The sequence below is a fragment of the Streptopelia decaocto genome (assembly GCF_964273445.1).
Source record: "Streptopelia decaocto genome assembly, chromosome: 21".
In the NCBI taxonomy this organism is placed as follows: Eukaryota; Metazoa; Chordata; class Aves; order Columbiformes; family Columbidae; genus Streptopelia; species Streptopelia decaocto.
In genome coordinates, this window is record NC_138676.1 from 459,473 (window position 1) to 481,103 (window position 21,631).

The window sequence follows — 21,631 nt, forward strand, 5'->3', positions numbered from 1 at the left end:
ACTTTGCTCTGATCAGTGTGATTAAGCAACTGCATAGTTCAAATGTGACTAACAGGTTTTTGAGCTAATGATGAACAAATACGTATAAATACCATCCAGATGATCAAATGGACTAATTAGTCACTTGTGGCTTTTCTCTAACAAGAACAGAACGGGCTACATATTTGAGATTTTCACATGTTCCAATTAAGCATGAATAAATCTACATATCGCGCCACGGCAGACATGAAAGCGCGGGAGAGGGAAGCGCCGCGCCGGGAGCGCCCCCCGCCCACCCTTCTCCTCCTCGTTACGGAGTCAAGAGCAGCGAAGACGAGCGATCCTCGGCCTGTTCTGTCTCCCCGTTGAGAGACACAGCGCTGGCGTATAGGTGAATACACCAAGTACCATTATTTCCAACGCCGTAGCATGGTGACCGTGCCGGGACGCTCACCAGCAAAGCTCGCGGTAATATTTGACCTTACGGAACATCACAGATGCCAAAGATGCTGTCACTGCTTGTCAAAATGGCATCTCACAAATCCCCAGGTTTGGGAAGAAAAGATTCAGTGTGTGATGGGAGCGGCCTGATTACCGAAAGCACTCGCTCACAAACCGACCAGCTCCACTGCGCCACGAAGCATTCACGTTAATTTATTTTCCCTCTGCGTATTAGATAATTATTGAAAGCTGTTTTCTACAGCTTTTCCTTTCTGGCTGACTTCTTTCTCGCGTCACTGTGCGAGACGCAACCCCCGCAACTTCCCTTTCCCCAGAATCGCATTGTCTGTCACCCTAAAGCCAACCGAGGGGACACGGGGCGGCAGCTCCGGCCCCGCCGAGCTCTGCCGAGCCCGGGGCTGCACCGACGCTGCTGCCGGCGCGGGAGCAGCTGCAGAAGCCCAAGGATGCACTGGGACACTCAGGAGCAGCAGCAGCACAGTCTCCCGTCCCCCAGGCTGTCTGCGTTGAACCCCACCCGCTGGAACGCCCCGCAGCCCCCGCGGGGAGCCGCCCGGGGCCCGGAGCCGCCCGGGGCCCAGAGCCGCCCGGGGCCGGGAGCAGGGACGCGGCAGAGGGACCGCAGGGACCAGGGCTCCGGCGCGGCGCTCACCCAGCACGGTGATGGTGGTGTAGATCTCCTGCGGCGGGTCGGTGTAGAGCTGGCAGAAGTACCGGCCCTCGTCGGAGATGGAGACGTTGGTCAGGGACACGCGCAGCTCGCTGTTGGAGAAGTTCACCAGCTGGAAGCGGCTGTCCTTGAGCGCTGCGGAGCAAGGACACGCTCAGGACGCCGCGCCGCAGAGCCACGCGCCGGCACAAACCGCCGGGCAGCCCGACCAGCGCCCCGCGCATCCCAGCTCTCCCCATCCCGCTCCTGACCTAACGGCTGGACCTGGACGGTATTTCTGCTCTCAGACCATTGCAAAGAATCAACACGAGCAAATCACCGAGCACATCATTGAATCTTTGGGCTGGTTTTATTATCAGGTGGCTCAGGGGCACACAGGTGAAATGCTATTGTGAGAACACATTTCTACACGGCCCCATTTCCAACTGTACACAGTCAGTGGACAGCATGGAAGATACAGAACTGGGACAAGTTTAACATCTGCACGGTTTAACATCTGCACCTGACCAGCAGCCGCTGCCCAAATTCTGTCAAGAATTCGGACACGGAGGTTTTCCAACCCTGCCGGCACAGCAGGCACAGCCAGGCCCCCCTGCGCCAGATCCGGGTGGTCATACAGAAACCTGGACCCGAACGGGTTACCCTGGAGAACACTCAGTGTCTCGGTGCTGCCCTGTTCTATTTGTTTGTGTCAGCTACATATTTGGCACTCAGTTGCAATTCCCTGAATTACTACAATCAATTCCTATCTACAAAGTACGACAGTCTGACTTTTAAAGGCGACCATCAAGGTTTCCATTAAGGAGAAGGATTATGATTGCCTGTCTGATCTACCCTCCAAACCACTGACTAAACTTTAAGAGTCTGGTGCTACATTAAAGAAGAGATCTCCCGAGTGCAAGCGGCGCGGGAGGAGCTGCCACCCGACGAGGAAACTCACGTCTGAAGTCTCTGAAATAAATCGTTTGTCTGTTGGGGTTGAGGAGCTGAATCACCGAGTCGTCGCTGTTCTTCACTCGGCAGCTGATGGTGGCCACGTCTCCCTCCACCACCGTCACGTCTTCCGTCACCAAATTCTGACCGACACCTGCGGGAGAGAGCAGAGGCGAGATCACGAGATCAGACGCGACACCAGCACCTCGTGTTTGGTGGCGCCGAGCTCCAGCACCGCCGGGTGCTCCTGCACAACGCGCCGGCGGCACCGCCCACCGCACGACCCACCGCACGACCCACCGCACGACCCACCGCACGACCCACCGTACGACCCACGGGCCGCTCCGCCCACACCACCGGGCTCCTTCCCGGCCGGCGCGGCTGAGGAACAAGTCGTGTTCTCTGCGGAGCAGCGTGGGCAGGGGACGCAGGAACGGCCCCGGACGTCCCCTCCGGGTGTGCAAACAGAGCAGCAGCAGAGACGGGGCCGAGCTCCCGCCGGACGCCCCTCCAGCTGCAGCACCCGCACCCGCCGGGCAGCGGGGTCCGCACCGCGCACACAGGAACGGCAAACTCCACCTCCTCTCTCCAAAGACGGATCTTGTTAAATTACCTTGAAAGAACGATTGGCCGTAAGCAGCATTTATCCTTTGACTTGGGCAGACAGACTTTGGGGAAGCGGTTTTTACTCACTCCGGGCAATCAGCAGGCGCTGTTAATGTCCAGAGGCAGGGAAAAAGGAACGACGCAATTATGCGGCAGGAGCCTTGTAATTGTTTACAGGTCATCACCTCGAAAACTCTCCTCCTAATGAACCGAATCATCGCATCACGCACGCTGGGAGATCCGCTCGGCGCCGGGAGATCCGCTCGGCGCCGGGAGATCCGCTCCTCTGCTCTGTGCCGGGAGATCCGCTCGGCGCCGGGAGATCCGCTCCTCTGCTCTGTGCCGGGAGATCCGCTCGGCGCCGGGAGATCCGCTCCTCTGCTCTGTGCTGGGAGATCCGCTCGGCGCCGGGAGATCCGCTCCTCTGCCCCGCTTGTAAGGACGCAGGGGACAGGCATGGGAGAAAAGCGCTTCGCACGCCGGTTTGTCCGTAAGCACCGGGAATCTCACGCAATGCTATTTATGCTCTATTTTTCCTCTCGTCTTGCATTGCCTCCATCTTCCTTCTTTCTGACTGACTTCTATCAGCTGACGTGCCTTGGAAATAAACATTTGATGGAAAGTTTGCATCGCTTGGAAAGGGAGGTTGGTAAATGCTCAGACGCTTTCCACGCCTGATGGCACAGAGTTGAAGTCTCGGCACATTTTTCTGCCCTCGTGGCATCAATTTAGTTTCTCGAGATTGATGAAGTTTGAACGGTAACGCGGTTGGCAAAGAGCACAGCCCGGACAGAGCGCCGGGGCGCGGAGCCCGTCCCGCGGATTGGAGACGATGGTGGGCAGCACAGCCCACAAAACACCACTGCGCGCCGCACCCGCGCCGGACCCGACCCCGGGCGCCGCCGTGCAAACCGCGCTCCAACCTCCGGAAATCAGTGCAGGCAAAGCATTAAACATTCCTAACGGCTGCTGGGGAGTAATTTCATCAAAGCCATCCGAAAAAAGGTTCTTGCACAAGGATCAGCTTGATATGTTCTCATAAACGCAACATTCCCTACAAATCATTAACAAAGCTATTAAGATTCGATTTCCATCTAAGCAATTATTGCTAGCATATTTTTTTACATTTACTTTAAAAGACTCAATCCTATTTTCGATTCATTAAACTGTTCCTCGCATTTACTGAATTTTACATCAGCTTAGAAGCCTATTTGAATTAATAAGAATTACAGTAGAAGTAATTTAGAAATAAATTATTTGAAGTGCAGGCCACTGAAGCCGTTTGCGCCGGGACGTGGCTGCACCGAGTGTGCTGAGCGGCGCGAACTCCAAAATAAAGATGCACAAAATAAAGTAAACCAGGACTCCTTGGACCCGTCCTCAGGGCAGCGGTTCAGGAGGTTTCTTGGCTCATACTGACGGGCAGTATTTGGGTATCTTGAGGAGCACTAGGTACGTGTACAGCATGACAGTATGAATGCTGTCACAGGAAAGGAAGGACCGGGGGAAATGAAGTTTAGGGACCCAGCAGAGTCACAGAAGTGACAAGAAGCAACTTTAATCAGGGGCGGAGGAGCAGCGCCCTGGGGCCAGGCGGGAGCAGCCCAATGGAACAACCCCTCGGCACCCGGAGCAGCGCTCCGGCCTCGACTCAGTGCAAAGAACACACCGCGCCTCACGCCTCCTGGGTGCAGGTGCAGGGGTGCGAAGCCTGAGGAGCGATTTGGCCAGGACCTGCACCGTTAGTTTCTGCGCGCCCTCCTGCCTCACGCCACCACAGCGTTCGCTTTTGGGGCTGCAAAGTAAGACACAGACGGGCAGGGTGTCCGTCCCAAGCAGCAGCGCCGCCCGTGGCACAAACCGAACAGGAACTGTCCCAACACCTGCACAAAAAACCCTCTTAATAAATGGAGTCAAAGGAAACGACCCACGCAGATACACAAACTATTTGTTCAGGTGCTCGAGGAGAAGATGAGCTGACGCTCAATGCACAGAATGAACGCAGTGGGAATGCCGGAACTCGTCAGTCCCGGCTCGCTGGAGGACGCCTTTCCACGGGGAGGAACGACGACGCGGCTCCCGGCACCGGCCCGCGTCCCCCAACGCGTGTCTGGCTGCGCGGAGTGGGGACAGCACGGTGCTGCCACCCCGCGTGGCCCCGACGGGACCCCGAGCCACGCGGACGCCCCCCAGCAAGGCCGCCCACATCCATCCTCACCCTCGGAAAGCTTTGTGTTGCACCAAGGTTTACGCCAACATTTTGAAACGGCAACTTTCTCTTCTAATAAGAAGTAATTACCAGTTTCGTGACCCTGAGTCAAGTATCTCTGAGACTCTCCTGCATTCAAGTAGCTCTTGTTCCCTCTTGAACATCTCCACGGCCAGTCACCAACTCGGCACAGCCAAAGCAACCGTGCTGCCCGCGGCAAGGAGCTCTTCACTCCTCAACAACGGTGACGGCAGCAAACAACAGAGTTCTAGAAAAATCCCGTTTTGGGCCACACTGTGCAGCTCTGTCATCTGCAGCGCCGCGGCTCCGCTTTGCAGACCCCACGCAGGGAGCACCGAGAGCCGCGGGCACCCTGCAGCACGGCGCCTCACCATCCTGGTGCCACCCCGTCCCGGCGCCTCACCATCCTGGTGCCACCCCGTCCCGGCGCCGCACCGTCCTGGTGCTGCCCCATCCCGGCACAGCCGCACACCGCAGCCCGCCTCCCCGGCTCAGCCCTGTTTCCCGGCACACGAGGGCCGGGCTGGCCGGGCTCCTCCGTCCGTCCTCTCCTTCCAGAGAGCACACACGAGCTCGTGCTAAAAATGACTTGCTGTGCGGAGCGTGTTTGTGTGAGGAGACATACACTTCAGGAAAATATACTGCAAATGCGAGCAAGTTGTGCACAGCTATTAGATTTGTGGGGAAAAAAATGCTGTAGCCACCTTTAGGGCTTTGCTCGCTTAAAGAGTAAAGAATAAAAGATGACAATAGCTCCGAACTGACACCAGAGGCTGTATTTACTTTAAACATCTGTGAATTACCGCGTGCTGAAATGGCGCTGGGGAGTTCTCTCGCGGTCTGTGAGCGGAACGGCGCGGCGCTGCCGGCGCGAGCTGCGCGGCTGCCGGAGCGGCTGCCGGAGCGGCTGCCGGAGCGGCCGGGGGCTCAGCCCTGCCCCCCAACACCCGCGCTCCCGGCGCCGGGGGCTCCCAGGGCCGCCCCTTCCCACCAACCCAAACGGGCGCTCCCCGAGCACAAAGAGCCGAGGCACCGACGGGGCCTTCGCGTCCCCAGCGCGTCCCTGCGCCCCAGCAAACCGGCCCCCGCGCCGCATCCACCCACCGCCTGCCAGTCTGGTGACCTTAACAACAAAACCAACGTGCTCGTGGCCAAAAGGCTTTTCAGGCCAGAGCGTTTCCCTTCCCCTCCCATCACCCGCAACCGCAGCAGCGCGGATGTACGATCTGTCACCTGCGCTGGGATTACATGTCACGTTTGTCTTTCTATTGCCCAGATACCGACAGATAAAACTCCTGGGCCGTACATCGCCTGCCCCTCAAAGGTCAGTGGTGGCGGCTGCTGGGGATCGATACCGATCAACTGTCGCTGACCGGGGGACGCGCCAACGAGGCTCCGGGGAGCCGGGCGGGGGAACTGGGCACAGCTCACGGCTCCAGCGCCGCTCCGCAGCAACGCCTGTTGCTCTGCCCATCTCACTCCTCGCTTCCAACCAAACCCTGTGACAGAGAGCAGTTCACAACCATTGCCAGAAATGTGCTCTTCCAGAGCGCGACCATGTTTGCAGTTCATGGGTTCAGAGCATTTGGGGGAGGAATCCTGAGTCACGCTCGCCACAACGGACCTTCCGCTGTCTCAACGCACCATCTGCACGTTCTGCTGCCACGGCTACGCTGGAAAGCTGTGCTGCACCTTCCCTGCTTAGAGCTGGTTCCTCAACCCTTCTGACGGTTCTTAAATAAAACATGTTGCTAGGGCAGCTTTTTATTTTATCTGTCCATCTACACAGGAACGGTCCAGGAGTTGAACTGACTCACCGTAGAACAGCTTTGAAGGAACAGAAGCAGCCGCCTCTGGAGCTGACAGTCCATCGTGAGCCAATAAAAGGTCACTTATTTCCAGACTCGTAAGGTCAGAGGTTCACGGAGCGTCACCCACAGGACAGCAGCTCCTCGCACGCGCGGACAGGAGCATCTTCCTGGGAGGGGTTGAGAGGGAGGCAGGACGGGACGCGGCCCCGCGGGGACACTGTGGCCATGGACACCCCACAACCAGCCCGGGTGTCCCTGCCGAGCCACCATGGCCAGGACACTCCACAACCAGCCCGGGTGTCCCTGCCGAGCCACCATGGCCAGGACACCCAGCAACCAGCCCGGGTGTCCCTGCCGAGCCACCATGGCCAGGACACCCAGCAACCAGCCCCGGCTGTCCCTGCCGAGCCCCCATGGCCAGGACACTCCACAACCAGCCCCGGCTGTCCCTGCCGAGCCCCCATGGCCAGGACACCCACCAACCAGCCCGGGTGTCCCTGCCAGGGCGGCCGCTCGGCAGCAGCGCCGGCGCGGGAGAGAAGGTGTTTGCCAACACGTCCCAGCTGACTGCTGCCTCCCTCCAGTGTGTTTAAATAATCCTCAATTAGGATCAACACTCATTTATTATTAATGCCGCCCTAATACAGAGCTCCTTATCTGCATTTTATCTTCCAGCTGCATCGCTACCGAGGACTTGGCCGAGATCCAGGGAAGCAAACCCCGCGGACCGCGCGGAGCCGGGACTGCTCCGTTCCAACCGACGGGGCAGCGCCGGGGAGCGCGCAGGTCTCACCGACACCGAGCGCGTTCAGGACCTGCACGTTACCGGAACAGGACTCCCCGGCCCCTGCTGCCTCCCCCGGTGCCCGGGGGAACGCTGCGGCAGCCCCTGCCAGCGGGGGGGACTCTGGTGTTGCAGGGTTGTCCCCTCCACGCGTGTGCCGCGGGGCGCTGAGGACGGCGCCGCTCCCGCTCCCAACGGGCACCTGGAGCGTTGGAGGAAACCAGCAGCATCTGTCACAAAGTGCAGCTTAATAATCTCTTTTAAACCCAAGAAACCTTTATTTCTATACACCACCCAAATGACTTTCGATCACCACCAGCCAGATCTCTTTCCTCAAGAAGGATCTCCCTGCGCTGCCCGCGCCAGGTAAAGCCGTCCAGGAGTGCTGAGCTCCACCACCGCACCAGGCAACAAGTAAATGACGGAATTAACATCAAATGTGCAAACCTGCAGAAAGTGTCCCGAAGCACAGGGGGATAACAGGTAACAGATTGGAAAACAATACTTTTCTTGGGGTATTGTGGCCAGCTCCGTTCCTTGGCTATGGTGGCGTGCAGCGCGCTGAGCTGCCGCGCTGCGCTGCCCTGCGGCGCCGCGCACAGAGGTTGTTCCGTCAGCCTTCAGTGAATCACAGAACTTCTACCCAGAGTTTTACTGTTATGGAAAACAAGAGAAAACACTGACCAGCTCAACCAACCGAGAGCTTGGACGCTGAAACCCCGCGAGCAAACCCATCGAACAGCAAAGCAACAGGAAAACCACCGCCAGGGTGGAAGCAGCACCCGCGCAAACAGCGCAGCACAGTTATAGAGCGCTCTGCGCTCCCAGAGGCGCAGCCCTTGGGAAACACGCAGCACCAGCCCTCGACCCGGCACCCGCCGCCTTCAGACGTGTCAAAGGACCGACCTTAACGTCTGAAACATTGATCTACTCGCCACAAAACAAACACAACCCCCTGACGGCGGGGACGCCCGAGCTCCAGGCAGCCCCTTCTGATCGAGCCTTCGGTGGATTTTATCACATGTTTCTTAAAGCTGCAGACGCCTTTTAAAAATGATTGTATTTAGTTTTTAATTAAGTCTTCATCTTTGTACAAACGCCCGTAGGCCTTGGGGTTTAGATTGGCATTTTAAACAAAAGTAAAACCGTAAATGCCTTTTACAAGCAACACCATTAGATATAATTAAGCACTGGGTAAAGCACACATCGTGCTAAAAGTGTCATTTACTTTTACAGTTAAACTCATCGACATTTATCAAAACGCTGCCTCGAGAAAGCGAGACGGCCCCGGCGCCTTCGCCGCGTCTTTGGTGCAGGCAAAGCCGCAGCAGCGGGTCCCCGGGGCCGAGCTGCGGCCGGCGCGGCGACACCGGCACCGCGGACCCACCGCGCTCCTGCAACAGGTGGGAGGCCTGAGAGGGAGCAGCGTCTGCGTGTGTTTGAGCTGCCATGGAAGGGACGCGAACCGTAGAGAAAGGAAAAGACCAGCACCGTGCGCCACAGGACACTGCTGTACCTGCTCTGGTTTAAATCCCAACACTTCTTGTTTTCTCCTGAGAAGAACGAAAACATGCAAACTGAGCCCATCAGAGCAATTTCCAACGTACTGCTCCTCCTTGATCCTCTCGCGGTGACGCAGCAGCGGGCAGCGGCGCCACCAGCGCCGATCACAGGCACCCGGGCGACCGAACCGCGGGAGCTCCCGGACTCCGCAGCTTCAGACAAGCGAAAACCCAAACCAACGGATCGGAAATTGATGTTTCCCCGTTACCCTCCATTAAAACATTAGGCTGTTGTTCAACTGCAGGAGCAGCAAGGAGCGAATGCTGAATGCCCGTGCATGTGTTTATTATTTCCCCCTTCTGCGGTTGTGTAAATGTGTGTTTAGGCAGGAGGGGCTCCCTCCTCCATCTCTGCTCCGACATCGCTCTCCGCAGCGTGTTGGCAAGGCAACCGGCAACCGGCATCACGGGGACCTGGCAACCGGCAGCCAGCATCCCAGGGACCTGCTAACCAGCAACTGGCATCCCAGGGACCCAGCAACCGGTAACCAGCATCCTGGTAACCGGTAACCAGCATCTTGGGGACCAGCAACCAGCATCCTGGGGACCCGGCAACCAGCACCCTGGGGACCCGGCAACCAGCACCCTGGGGACCCGGCAACCAGCACCCTGGGGACCTGGTAACCAGCATCCCGGGGACGTGGCAACCAGCACTGCTGGTCTTTAGAGAGGTTGTTCCCGACAGGAACGTGTCCTGTGGGTGGCAATGGCAAGAGAGCAAAAGGGATGTTAGAAAGGACCAGGAATAGCGAGAGCCGCGAGCCGCTTGCCGTCTTTGGGGAAAAAACCCTCAACCTGTGAAAATGTCCAAGAAACTCCTCCTTCCCACAGGTTTCTTTGCCCTTGTGGTTCTCAAGTGAGTTTTCCGCCTCTTCTGGCTTCCCCGGGCTGCTCGCTGCCCCGTTTCTGCCGCCCACGGGGACGGGCAGGGATCTCGGAAACAGACGCGACACCCCGCCCCAGGGTCACCTTGTTTGAACACTGTGCAAACAGAGACCACGTCACGGAGAATCTGTCGTCTCACCTGCTGGAAGCTGAATTTAAACGCACGTATGCGGCGCTCCTATCTGTTCGCTGTGCTAGCTCCTCCTTTGGCCTTACGACAAAAGAACTGCAGGAAATTAGAACCAACCTTCCCCCCAGCCCAGCAAAGGGAATTAATTACGGCGAGCACAAAGTCAGCGCTGTTCCAATAAACCAAAGCAATCCGTTCCAGCACCGAGAGCAAGGAAAACATCCCGGAGGCTCGATACCTCGCTCGCCATTCACACGGCGTCCCACCGGGGTATTGCAGCGCGGCTGTGCCGGGACCCCCACAAAGCCAACGGTATCTCTGCCGCTGTGAGACTCAAACGCCGCGCCGGCCTGGCCGGGACTGCAGAGCAAGGCGCAGGTTCCGGCGCCTGGTTGGGGCAGGAGCTGCACTTGCATCCAAAACCAGAGGAATTCCCCCCAGATCACTCCTGTGTAAAAACACTTTATCGAACACCCTCCAAGTTAGAGCAAGGTCTGTCAAAACTACCTGTCCTTAAAATGCAGAAGCCTCGAACTTTCAGTAACGCTGCCGTCAATTAACTGTACGATGCACCATATGTTAGAGTCACAAACATTAAGTACAATAGCTCAGCGTGGGTATTTCTTTCAGCGAGTCACTGAAATCACAGTCTGGCTCAATCTGGCTCCTAAAAGCAGTTTAAACACTTTAAAACGGCTTTTGCTGAGATGCCAGTTGGGTGGTTCCTGCCCGGAGCCCGCGGTGGAGCGGAGGTGAATCACCCCGAGCGCCGCGGGGACGAGGGGCCGCGGGCTGCGGGGACGGGGGCTGCGGGGATGGGGGCCGTGGGGATGAGGGGCCGGGGGCTGCGGGGCCGGGGGCTGCGGGGCCGGGGGGCCGGGGGCCGCGGGGACGAGGGGCCGGGGGCCGCGGGGACGAGGGGCCGGGGGCCTGTGCAAACCTCGCTCCTTGCCTGGCGCTCACCAATCCGCAAGGAAAACGCTCAGAAGCAGCGAGCTTTGGGACAGCGGAGCACACCCCCGGCACCGCAGGCGCGGGAACGGCTGTGTACAAGAGCCACCTCTCACTATGCTTCCTCACCTGGGACCGTTGTGCTGCTGCACCTTTGCAGCTTTGCATTTGTGCTTTGCAGACGGGAGCCTGCACGCAGCCGCCCGTGCGCAAAGCTCCCGCCTCACCCTCCATGGGAGACTCTGCCAGCTGGTCCCAGCTTGATGTGGAACAGGAAGGTTTTGGTGCTTCAGGACTGGACTCGGTCCTCCGGCAGCACCCGCGGCACCGTTCGCCCGTCCCAGACCCGCCAGGATGGGGCGCTGGGGAATAAAACCCTCCCGAGCATCATCCCCCATCAGGGCTGGTGAGAACAGGGTGAAGGAGGAACAGCAAACCTTCCAAAGCACCAGGGAGCTTTTGCTGTGATGGGACTCGCCCCATTGAGAAAACGACCTGCAATCCTTTTCTGGTCTGAAAAAAGCTCCATCACGCCTCGTCAGCACAGCCAAAAAATCATTAAGAGCGAAATGCAGAGCAGCCGCAGCTCGGGCCGTTCTCCCCGCGGCTCGGACACGGAGCCAGGGGAACGTTCTGAACGGAGCCCAATTAACAGCCCGCGTCTATTCACGTCAAAAGCTTTCGCAGCTCTCACTCCAAGTTTTGCCTTTGTCTTCCCGCGTCCCTTCCCCAAGCCGGGCTCATTACCCACGGCGAGCGGTTTGGTAATTGCTTGGGAACGCGGCTCTCAGCACAATACCGGCCAGGCTGCTTTGAGGCCTCCCGGCGCTGCAGAACGCCGTGAAAACCCCAAACGCAGCTGCCTGGCTCGGAACCCGCGGAGCTTTGCTTGGCACCGGCCCTGCTGCCGCGCCAACCGGCGCTGGAGCGGCCCGGCCGGACGGGATCGCCCCGGCGCTGGGACGGCCCGGCCGGACGGGATCGCCCCGGCGTCCTCAGTTCTGCAGCCGCCCTTTGCCAGCGCCGAAACGCGGTTTCCGCAGGGGAGGGGAGCCGTCCTGCCTAAGGAAAGCGATGGATCGCACACACCCCCCTCATCGCAGCCCATGGGCGCTCAGACCTCAATGCACCATTTAGCTGAACACAAGGGCCCGAGAGCCCGAGCGCTGCTCTCCAAATGCACTCGCACCGTTTTCAGACTCGCGCACACAGTATCTGCTGGTTCATAATCTGTACAAGAACGAGAAGGAAATTCAGCAGCTTTACTTGAAAAGTTTTCCCCAAGTAAAAATGTGAAGGCTGAGAAACAGGTCAGAGAACAGTCTCAGAACTGCAGCAGAACCACATCAGCATCCCCCGGGAGCACTAAAGGAAACAGCGCGGTGCCGTTATCCAGAGGAGCCGCTCTCCTGTGCTCTATTTAGAGCCCGGCTCAGGTGGAAGCTGCATCTTCCAGCGTCTCCTTGAACGGAAGACAAGGGCCGATCAGCAGCACCGAGGAGACGTCACCAGAGCAGCATCTGTCTGTCCGCAGCGAGCACGCGTGTCCCCGGAGGGGCGGCAGAAAGGAGCGTTTTCTGGAAGCGACACCCGCGGCGTGTGAGCGACAGCCCTTCTACCAGAGAAATTTGGGACTGGGTTTCTGAGAGCATCATCCTGCTCATCAATCTGGGAGCAGCATCTTTAAAGGTCACAAGTGGAAAAAAAATCCGACTCATTCTAATTCCTCGCAAACAGGAGCTCGTTTTTCAGCCCCCCCGCCGTGCGCAGTAACGTGACCTTTCCCTGCAAAGAGAACTGCGATTTCTGTCCCTCGTGTTCACCTCCCTTCTTTTCCAGAAGTTACAGACCCGGTACCGTCACCCCACGCGCTCCCGGCAGCCCCAACTGTCCACGGGCTGTCGGGCTCCGGGATCGCGACGGGGGTGAGAGGTCTGGAGCCCCCGCAGGACAAAGCCGAACGGCAGCGCGGACGCAGACGGTCTGTGCGGAACGGGGCAGCGCCCGGTGGGGTCGGCGAGCGGGCAGGAGGCACAAAATGCTGCTGTCCTGTGCAGCCCGGGCACTGCTGCGCCCACCGCTGCACGTGCGGCCACACGCTGCCAGGATGACACGGGCTGCTCCGAACGGGGATTCTTAACCACACCTGGAATATATGGAGACCCTAAAAGCCAGGAGACCTGGCACTGAGAACAGGAGCTGCCCTCTGGAACCTCCACAAAGACCCACATCAAACCCGGAGTCCTGTTGGAGCTGAGCGGTTTGGAGCACAGAGCTCTGTGCAGATCGTATCACACCTTGTTCCTGCCCTGGAGCAGGGAACAGCTGAACTGCCCCAGGCTGGAAAACCCAAGCCAGAAGCGCCCCAAAAAGCCAGAGCCCCTTTGGGTGGGGTCGCTGCCCTGCGCTCCCATCCCGGGGCACAGGAGCCGAGTCACCATCGCCTGCGGTGCAGTACACCCGCACACAGGCGCATTTAACACGGTCCTTACGTTCTGGCAGTTTAAAAAGTTGGCAATACGAACGTAGGTTGATCTTCTACTTCTGTACTTACTCATAGCGATCTTTACCGGGCGTGCGATCTCTGTGTGCGCTGCCCCGTCTCGTCTGCAGGAGCACACGCGGCATTTCCGCTGCTGCTTTGCAGTTCCTCTCGTTTCCGTGGCCGGTACCGTGAAAGTCAGCGCGGGATCCACCCGCGCCCACGGGCCCCAGCGCGGCTCGGCCAGAAACGCTGGAGCACGTCGGCCCCGCCTGGAACGTCTCTGCGGGACCGACGCAGCAGCCACGGCACCTTCCCGCTCCGAGCGGCCCCGTGCTGAGAGCCAAGTCCCTTCAAAGGCATTTACTTTATGTGAACTCTTTGAATCAAATGACTTCACTTTTTATCACCTCAAGTAAGACTGAGTAGCAATAGAAAGATCTTTCAAACGCAGTAAAAAACTTTCAGGGAGATTGTGGATGATTTTTAGTGCTCTTCATTTGGTCAGATGTGCCAGCCCCGGGGCTGAACATCCTTCAAGTGCCTGCAAGAGCTTGTCCTCCCGTTTTAAACAGCCGGGCAGAACAACAGCGCGACGCAAACAGCACAAGGGTTAAGGACACAGAGAGGACAACTGAGGCGCACCAGTGCCAGGGAGCTCTCCATAGGGAAACTGCTCCGCTTTCCGTAGGGAAACTCCTCCGCTTTCCATAGGGAAACTCCTCCGCTTTCCATAGGAAACCGCTGGGTAACTCTTACACTTTCCATAGGAATCCGCGGGGAAACTCCTCCGCTTTCCATAGGGAAACTCCTCCGCATTCCGTAGGAGCCGCCAGGTAACTCCTGCGCTCTCCATAGGGCCGGCCCAAACCCACAGGGTATTCCGTACAAACCGCGTGCTCAGAACGACACGGAGCGGGTTGGCTCCGGAGCGGCGGCGCGACGCGCTCGTTGGTGATCCAGGGCTCCGATCTAAAGGAGGAAGAAAGGATCCTCGCCCGCCTGGAGATAAACTTAAGTAAATAATGTTTGCCATCAACTCCAAATGAAGAGTGACAGTTAAATTTTATAATCATCTTCACAGCTCCAGGACTTACTTTCTATTTTCTCAGGCTCGTGACCCAGGGGTTGCCATAGCAACGAGGAAATCCTACCTTATCAGCCTCTTCCATTTACATTCCTTACGGCTGCTTCCCTTTATGAATTAAATCCATCACGGTCCTCTATTCTCCAAATAAGAAGTTCTTAGGATTATCTCGCAGAAACAAGGATCAAATGCTTTGATTGAAACACTATGCAAAAGCTAATTCGCTGGTGGTTTTCTTTAAGGGAAGATTGACTGTGCTACAAATAAATGGCTCCCATCCAAGTTTGCAGTTGGCAGCTTCTCATTAAAAGCAGAGCTGGGCGAGCAAACACGGGGTTTGCAGCATGTTGGCGGCGGTCAAAGCGTCTCCATGTCCGCACGGCAAGAAGAGGCTCTGAGAGGTCGCAAAGAGCCCCCGGTGGCACGAGGAGACAACAGGAACTCCCGTTACGCAGATTTGGGGAAGGGGATGAGACCATGTAACCGTTTAAATTGGGTTCCAGTGCAGCGGACGGGCGCGGGGTCCCCGCACGGCGCAGCAGCACCGATGCTCGTCTTGTCCTAAACCACGCAGAACTCAAATCGGCTTCATCCCCAGAATGTTTTCTGCAGGAGCCTTTTGATTAACAAAACTCTTTCGAGCTGTGATGAATTTCATAAAGGCAACTCTACCGCTGCAGACCTACAGGCATCCAGAGTTTAATTTAGTTAATGTACTTTTTATTCATTATTGGTCCTCCACAAGAAGCTGATCACCAGCTTGTAGAGTGCATTGCTTAATTATCCATGCTGCACTTCTTCAGACGAGAACTCTTTAAGCTGTCTGTCAATACAGGCCGGGCCGCGGCCGGATCGATGGCGACGCAGCCGGAATGGCAAAGCGGAATGGCAAAGCGGAATGGCAAAGCGGAATGGCAAAGCGGCCGCGCCGAGGCCTGGGGGCGCGGAGCGGAACGGCCCGAAACCGCGGGAGCCCGCCCGCTGCCAGCGGGGCCGTCGGCTGCTTGTGGGTGCACACGCACGACCCCCCTCGCACGCACCGTGCGACTCCCCTCGCGCGCCCCGCACACCGCACCGCGCGCCCCGCACCGCGCGCCTCGGCCACCCTGCAAACAGCTCCGAGCAGAAACGCGCACGGTTTCCTGCCTCCCCTCTCTCCTCCACCCGCTGCAGGGAGGACGGTGGCAGCGCCCCCCGGCTCTGCCGGCCCCAGCACGGGCTGAGCAGAGCCGGCCCCTCCGGTGACGCCAACGCTGCAAACTGCACCCGGGTCACAGCACCGCGAGGCCTCAAAACTCCGAGACACGGGGCGCGACGGGGAGAACGAAACCCAGTCCTGCTCCGAAACGTCCCCATCCCGCTGGAACAGAAACGACGTGCAGCTCCAACTTCAGCCAGAAGCCCTTCGCAAAGGGACGTTAATTCAATATTAAGTAACATAAGTCAATATTCTTGTTTCCCCTTTCATCCTTTCAGCCAATATAAACCAATACAAACGATAATGACATGTTACCCACGACCTCTTAAATACGCTCCTTCTGTTAGCAGTCTAATATTTATTCTCCCCTTCAAGCAGATGACTCAAGCAGAGTGAAAATGTTCTTTGGGGGAAGGAACACCTAAATTGCATTAACGCGATCCTCCTAACGCGCCGCAAACAGCAGAAGGGTGTTTAACGCCCCTTTTGAGGATCATCTGCTGGGGTTCCCAACACAAACACTTCTCTTGGCCGGCCGGGGCTGTAACTCCAGCACAGGCAGCAGGGAAAGCCGTTTCAAGGGGGTGGGATGGGCTTTCCTGCCCTTTCTGCACCGTTTGCAGACGCCGTGCCGGCGCTGGAGACACACGGGGCGCTGCGGGGCCGGACACCCGTTCCCAGCTCCCGAGAGGCAAGCGGAGCCTGCGCTGTCCTGCGCTCACCTGCCCCGAGCCATTCGGAGACCAACCAGACCAGCGTCTGAACAGAAAATGTATCCGCAAACTCCTCCTCCTCCTCGACACAAGCGCCGAGAGATGCACGTGAACGGGGACAATCGCGCATCCCGCCTCCTCCAGCACCCGCCGCCCCCGCGAGCGCCCGCGCAGCCAAAGAGCCGCTTGCTCCGGCACAGACCCGTGCGGCGCACACCAAACCCCGCGGACGGAGCCAAGGCCAGCGGCTGCCGGCCAAGGATCCGCCAGCGACCGCCCCGGAGCGGCCAAAGCAGAGGACCTTTCAATTGAGGAGCTCCAGGAGCCTTCCATGTTGATTTACTGTGCACCGTGAGACATGGGCTTCCTTCAGACCCCAGCAGAGCGCGGCGGAGTGGGAGACGCCTCCAGAAAGCCGGGACGCCTCTTCCCAGCGTGAACCGCTTGATAACGGAGACGATAAGAGAACGGCAACAACCTGGGCATCGCAGCGTCCCCCTGCAGAGCCTGGCCCGTCTCCTCCCCATCGCGCACAAAACTGCACCCACGAGAAAACCAGCTGCCGTGGAACAGACTGTTCGTAACTGGAGTGAGAAAGTTCATTAAATGAGAAAAATTCCAGCCATGCTACCGGGATGTAAATTGTGTGCAGACCCGGGGCTGACATCTCCAACGGTTTAATTTAGGTACAGCTCTCAGCGGCGCTGGGTGTCTGCAACAGCAACAGATGCCTTGAATCATCGCGAAGTACGCTCCTGTCACAAACGTCCTTTGTGACACCAAAATCAATTTCCTTCTCCTGTACTAACTACTCTTCCAAAAATAGACCCAGAAAAGTTGCCTCAATTTTGTCTTTTGTACGCGGTACAAAACGTGCTTTCGAGCCTTAAGGCCGGCGCCGGCAGCAGGAACACGTGCGCCCGCGGTAATTAGCGCTATTTCGGTAGAGCAATGAGATGAGCCTGATCCCTGCTGAGCGCGGGATCTGCAAAGCCCCTGAGCAGACCCAGCGCGGGCTCAACCGCCCGGCGCCGGCGGGAAAGCGGCACCGGGCAGCGGCACCGGCAAACCCTGCCCTCCCAGCCCATCGCAAAGGCAGTTGAACCAGAAGGCTCCGCCACACAGGGGTGCAGCTGGTAAAACCAGTGCCTGGCGACTCTGGACACGGAGCCTGAGCCTGAAGCGCTGCCCAGCGCCCCCGCTCCGCGGGGACACCACGCGTGGGGCGCTCTGCACGGGAGCCCCGCTCCGAGGGCCCAGCGCCGCGCTCTGGCCCCGCACACATTGGTTGTCCAGACCGCTGCCCAAACGGCCCACGCCGGGCTGCGCCGCCAACAGCTCCGCGAGCACCGCGGCGCGCAAACACGGCAACGTCGCTAATGTTGCGTTTTTACCTATACAAAGGGAAAAACAGTAATAGTTTGTGTTCAAAAAGGAAAACACAGTGGGGAAAAGCAGCCTGAAGCAAGTGACGCTACCGAAATGTAGCCCAAATAAGCTCACATTCCTCAGAAAGGGAGCAGCGTTTGTGCGATGGATCGGCTGCACAGGGCCTGTGCGCACCGAGTCAACACGGGGCCGAGCCGCGGGCGCCAGCGCTCGCCGTCCTATCTGAGGCTTATTTGTCCTCGTCCGACCCGCTCCCGCAGGCCGGGAGGCTAATGACGGCACTCCATCACCGCGGCGCCGCAGCCGCGTCCGTCCTGCGCGCGACAGCTGTGCCACCGCCGCGCCACCGCGTCCCCAGCGCCGCACAGCCCACCGCCCGGCCTGATGCCGCAGGACAGAGCGCCCTGCGCTTATTATTCACCCAGCGCTTTCATTAACAAACCGCCCTTAATTACAGCCGTAATTGCAAAATTCTTTCACGGCAGCGGTCGCTCTCCTCAGCCCCACGCAGGCTGAGTGGGTGGAACGCTGCCTCTGAACCGGCTCAGCACACAGAACGCGCTGGATTTGTGCTGCGGCTCTGGGGACGGAGCCGACATGGACACCACGTCCCGCTCCAGCAACCACGGCTAACGAGGAGAGGACTCATTAAAGGACCAGAAAGGGCAAGAAGGGACAAAGGTCCCGCGAAACCCAAATTTAAAGCTTCCTTGCATAACTGGCGATTTTCAGAGTTCAAGATTTAAAGTACAACCCTGGATCTCCTTACGACAGCGCGGGATGGAGACAAAGCGGTGATTTCCTCCAGGAAGACCACAGCAGGGTTAGAAACTCCTCATAGATCACCTCGAGAACAACTTCACAGCCAGGAAGTGAATCTGTTGCATTTTGATCGTTTCAAATACTCCATTAATGAGAAAAACGGAGGCGCATCGGTCGGTGATGCAGAACCCTGAGCAGCGCGCTGGGGGCAGGAGACCCCCACCAGCACTGGGGCAGGAGACCCCCGCCCGCACCGGGGGCAGGAGACCCCCCACCCGCACCGGGGGACGGGAGACCCCCCACCCGCACCGGGGCAGGCTCCGACACCACAGAACGGCTCCCGCAGCTCTTGCATGGGGCCACAGAGCCACGCTGCCCGGATCCCAGGTTCCTCCGATCACATCGCTGCCGCCGCAGCGCTCCTGCGCTCCTCACTCAAACCAGAGACGTTCAATAATCACCCAGAAAAGCACCATCTGTTGGGCCTTATTGCTTAATTAAACTAAAATACAGAACTCCTTAATTCTCACAGCTCATAAAGATAAAGGTCAGCACGCAGCTTTACTGTCAGGTATCCTGTATATAAAACGTGGAGCTGGAATTTCTCCCGGTGGGCACCCCCAGCACCCAAAGGCCTGGAACAGCAAGGCTGAGCCTACCCAGCACGTCCTAACCGCAGCTCTCGCCAGGCTGCCCAGGCCGTGTTCCCAACGCCAAGAGCTGGAATTTGCCACACGCTCCGTGTGCCGCATCCCGCGAGTCCACACACGCACGTCCCAAAAACTGCCCAGGGAATATCTGCCCTGTCCTTCCACCACAGACCCCAGCGGGAGCCTCGCTGACACCAACCAAAATTCAATTACTAGCTTGTCAGCTTCTGCACGTCCTCTTTTTGAGGCTTGTGTTGCACGAGAAGGTGAATTAAAACCTGTCGGAAGGGAGAGAAGCCTTCAGGCTGCCACGGCACCCTTGAGGAGCAGGCCCGGGCGCGGCGATGGAGCCTGACGAGGCGTCTCAGAGCCGCTCTGACAGATCAGCACCAACAGACAGCAGCGTGCCATTCTTTATTTATTTCTTGCTTTCTGCCTCCTGTAGGTGGAAGCAAACCCCTTGCAGAACGGAGGCGGCCGCACGGAAACCAGAGCGAAAGGTACGTGCGGCAGCTGCCGGAGCCGCGCCGGCGCATCCCCGCGCCCAGCAGCATCCCGGTGACGAGCATCCCGGTGTCCCCGGGGCCCAGCGACGGGTGGCGAGCAGCCAGGGCTGTTAACACACGCTGCTGCTGAGCCCCCGGTAGCGCCGGCTCCTTCCCCCCGGAGCTGTGGAGCCGCTGGAGGACTCGGGCGCTCTAATGAGCTGCCTAACCTTGCCCCGCTTCTCCACCCAGGCTTTAAAATTTAAAGCTGGAGCTGGCTCAACATGACTAGATAAGCAAGAACATCACACTGCTCTCCGTGTAGGTGCAGCGCTTTATATCTTCATTAATATTTCAGCTTCTCCCATCTCCTCCTCGCGCAGCTGTCCTGGTTTCATTTGGATCTGCAGGATACTGTTCCTACTTCCGACTTCTTTTTGCTTGGGAAGAAACGCTCCCCGCTATGGGGCTGCGAGTCCTGCCCCAAATCACGGCACCCACGGGCAGAACACGGACACGAACGTGAACCGCCCGGTGGGCACAGCTCACCCAGTGGAACCAGAGCGGACCCAGTCACACGTGTTCAGGTCCAGCGTACCGAGGCGTACGGGACCGATGGTGCAACTGAGGTTCCTGAGCCCTGTGGTCAGTTGACACGATTCTGACTTGATTATGAAGAAAATTAAATTATACAAATATTTCACTAAATATCTTTTTAAGCCTATTAATATTAATATAAATTCCGCCTCTTGTGTGCCTGGCATTTAAAAATCCATTTTAAAATCTCCAAGTAATTTACGATTTGCATCTAGAATACGAATGAGCCGGCGAGGCTCCCGCGCGGCTCCGCCTGGCACCCAGATCTGCCCAGTTAGTCTCAGATGTCACTCGGTGACACTTAAGAAGATGAATATTAAAAGCATGCTCTTGCCTGCAAATGTTCTACAGCTTTCTGGCCACTGAATTTGTTCAAAGGCGCAATTATACTGAACAAACAGTCCCTACAAGACCAAAGTATTCGATTCATTTGCACGCCACCGCATAACGAGCACGCTGATACGGTTTCAAATTAATATTCAGAATTCTGTACTGAAGAAAATAAACGGTGTTACGCACGCCCGCGTGGGCGCCGACGTGTTTGCTTCTCTGGGTGCATTAGATACAACCTTTAAGGGATACATTGGGACCCGCACTCCCTGCCCTCCCCGAGCCAGCCTTGCCTTGTTTCCTCTGCCGCCGACCGGCCGCACATTTACACGTATTCACTGGGTATATTCTAAGAGCCGCTCTTCCTGCAGCGCTGACAGACGCGGCTCGTTTCTGCGGCGATAACCACCCAGAAACACAGCAAAAATGGAAAAAGTATCTTTTTGGAGCAGCAAATGAAAGCCGAGCAGCAAATGAGTATCCCCAAGGAACTGGTGCCCCAAGAACCGCGCGGAGGCCTCTGGTGCCTCCCGTCCCTCTCCCCAGGGCTGCTCAGCGTCCAGGCTGGAGCCGCCACCGCGATTTCTGTGGGTTCTGTGCTCTTCCTCCCCAGCCGCCCCGGGATCGCTAACGAGCTGCTGCCCCTCGTCAACCAGCCGCGTCAGACACGTCCCGCAGCGGCTCCTCCCTCCCGGTGCCACCAGCCCTCACTTCACGCTATGCCAATGTTCCCTGGCCTGCCTTGTAAGACCCAGTCTGCAGCCAATCTGGAGCGTGGCAAGGTAAGAACAAGAGGTTCTGCCCGGGTTTAGACAGGCGATCGCTCAGGGAGCGCTGCGAAACGCTGTGAAACGCTGCGAAACCTTCGGGGTCAGCGTGTCGGGGTTCGAAAGAACCGAACCTCCGGGGAGGGAAAATAAAGTAAGAGGCTGCAG

The 21,631-nt window shown here is 57.9% G+C and overlaps 1 protein-coding gene across 5 annotated transcripts in view; it reads right to left on the reverse strand.

The window, feature by feature from the left end:
• CADM1 (cell adhesion molecule 1) overlaps positions 1 to 21,631 on the reverse strand; it is a 96,356-nt gene that overhangs the window by 33,838 nt on the left and 40,887 nt on the right. For all 5 annotated transcript variants that reach the window (XM_082070532.1, XM_082070531.1, XM_082070530.1 and 2 more), the window contains exons 2-3: positions 2,052 to 2,198; positions 1,094 to 1,246 (exon numbers count right to left, since the gene is read on the reverse strand). In XM_082070532.1, coding sequence (XP_081926658.1) covers positions 1,094 to 1,246; positions 2,052 to 2,198 — 300 coding nt within the window. The remainder of the gene's footprint in view (positions 1 to 1,093; positions 1,247 to 2,051; positions 2,199 to 21,631) is intronic.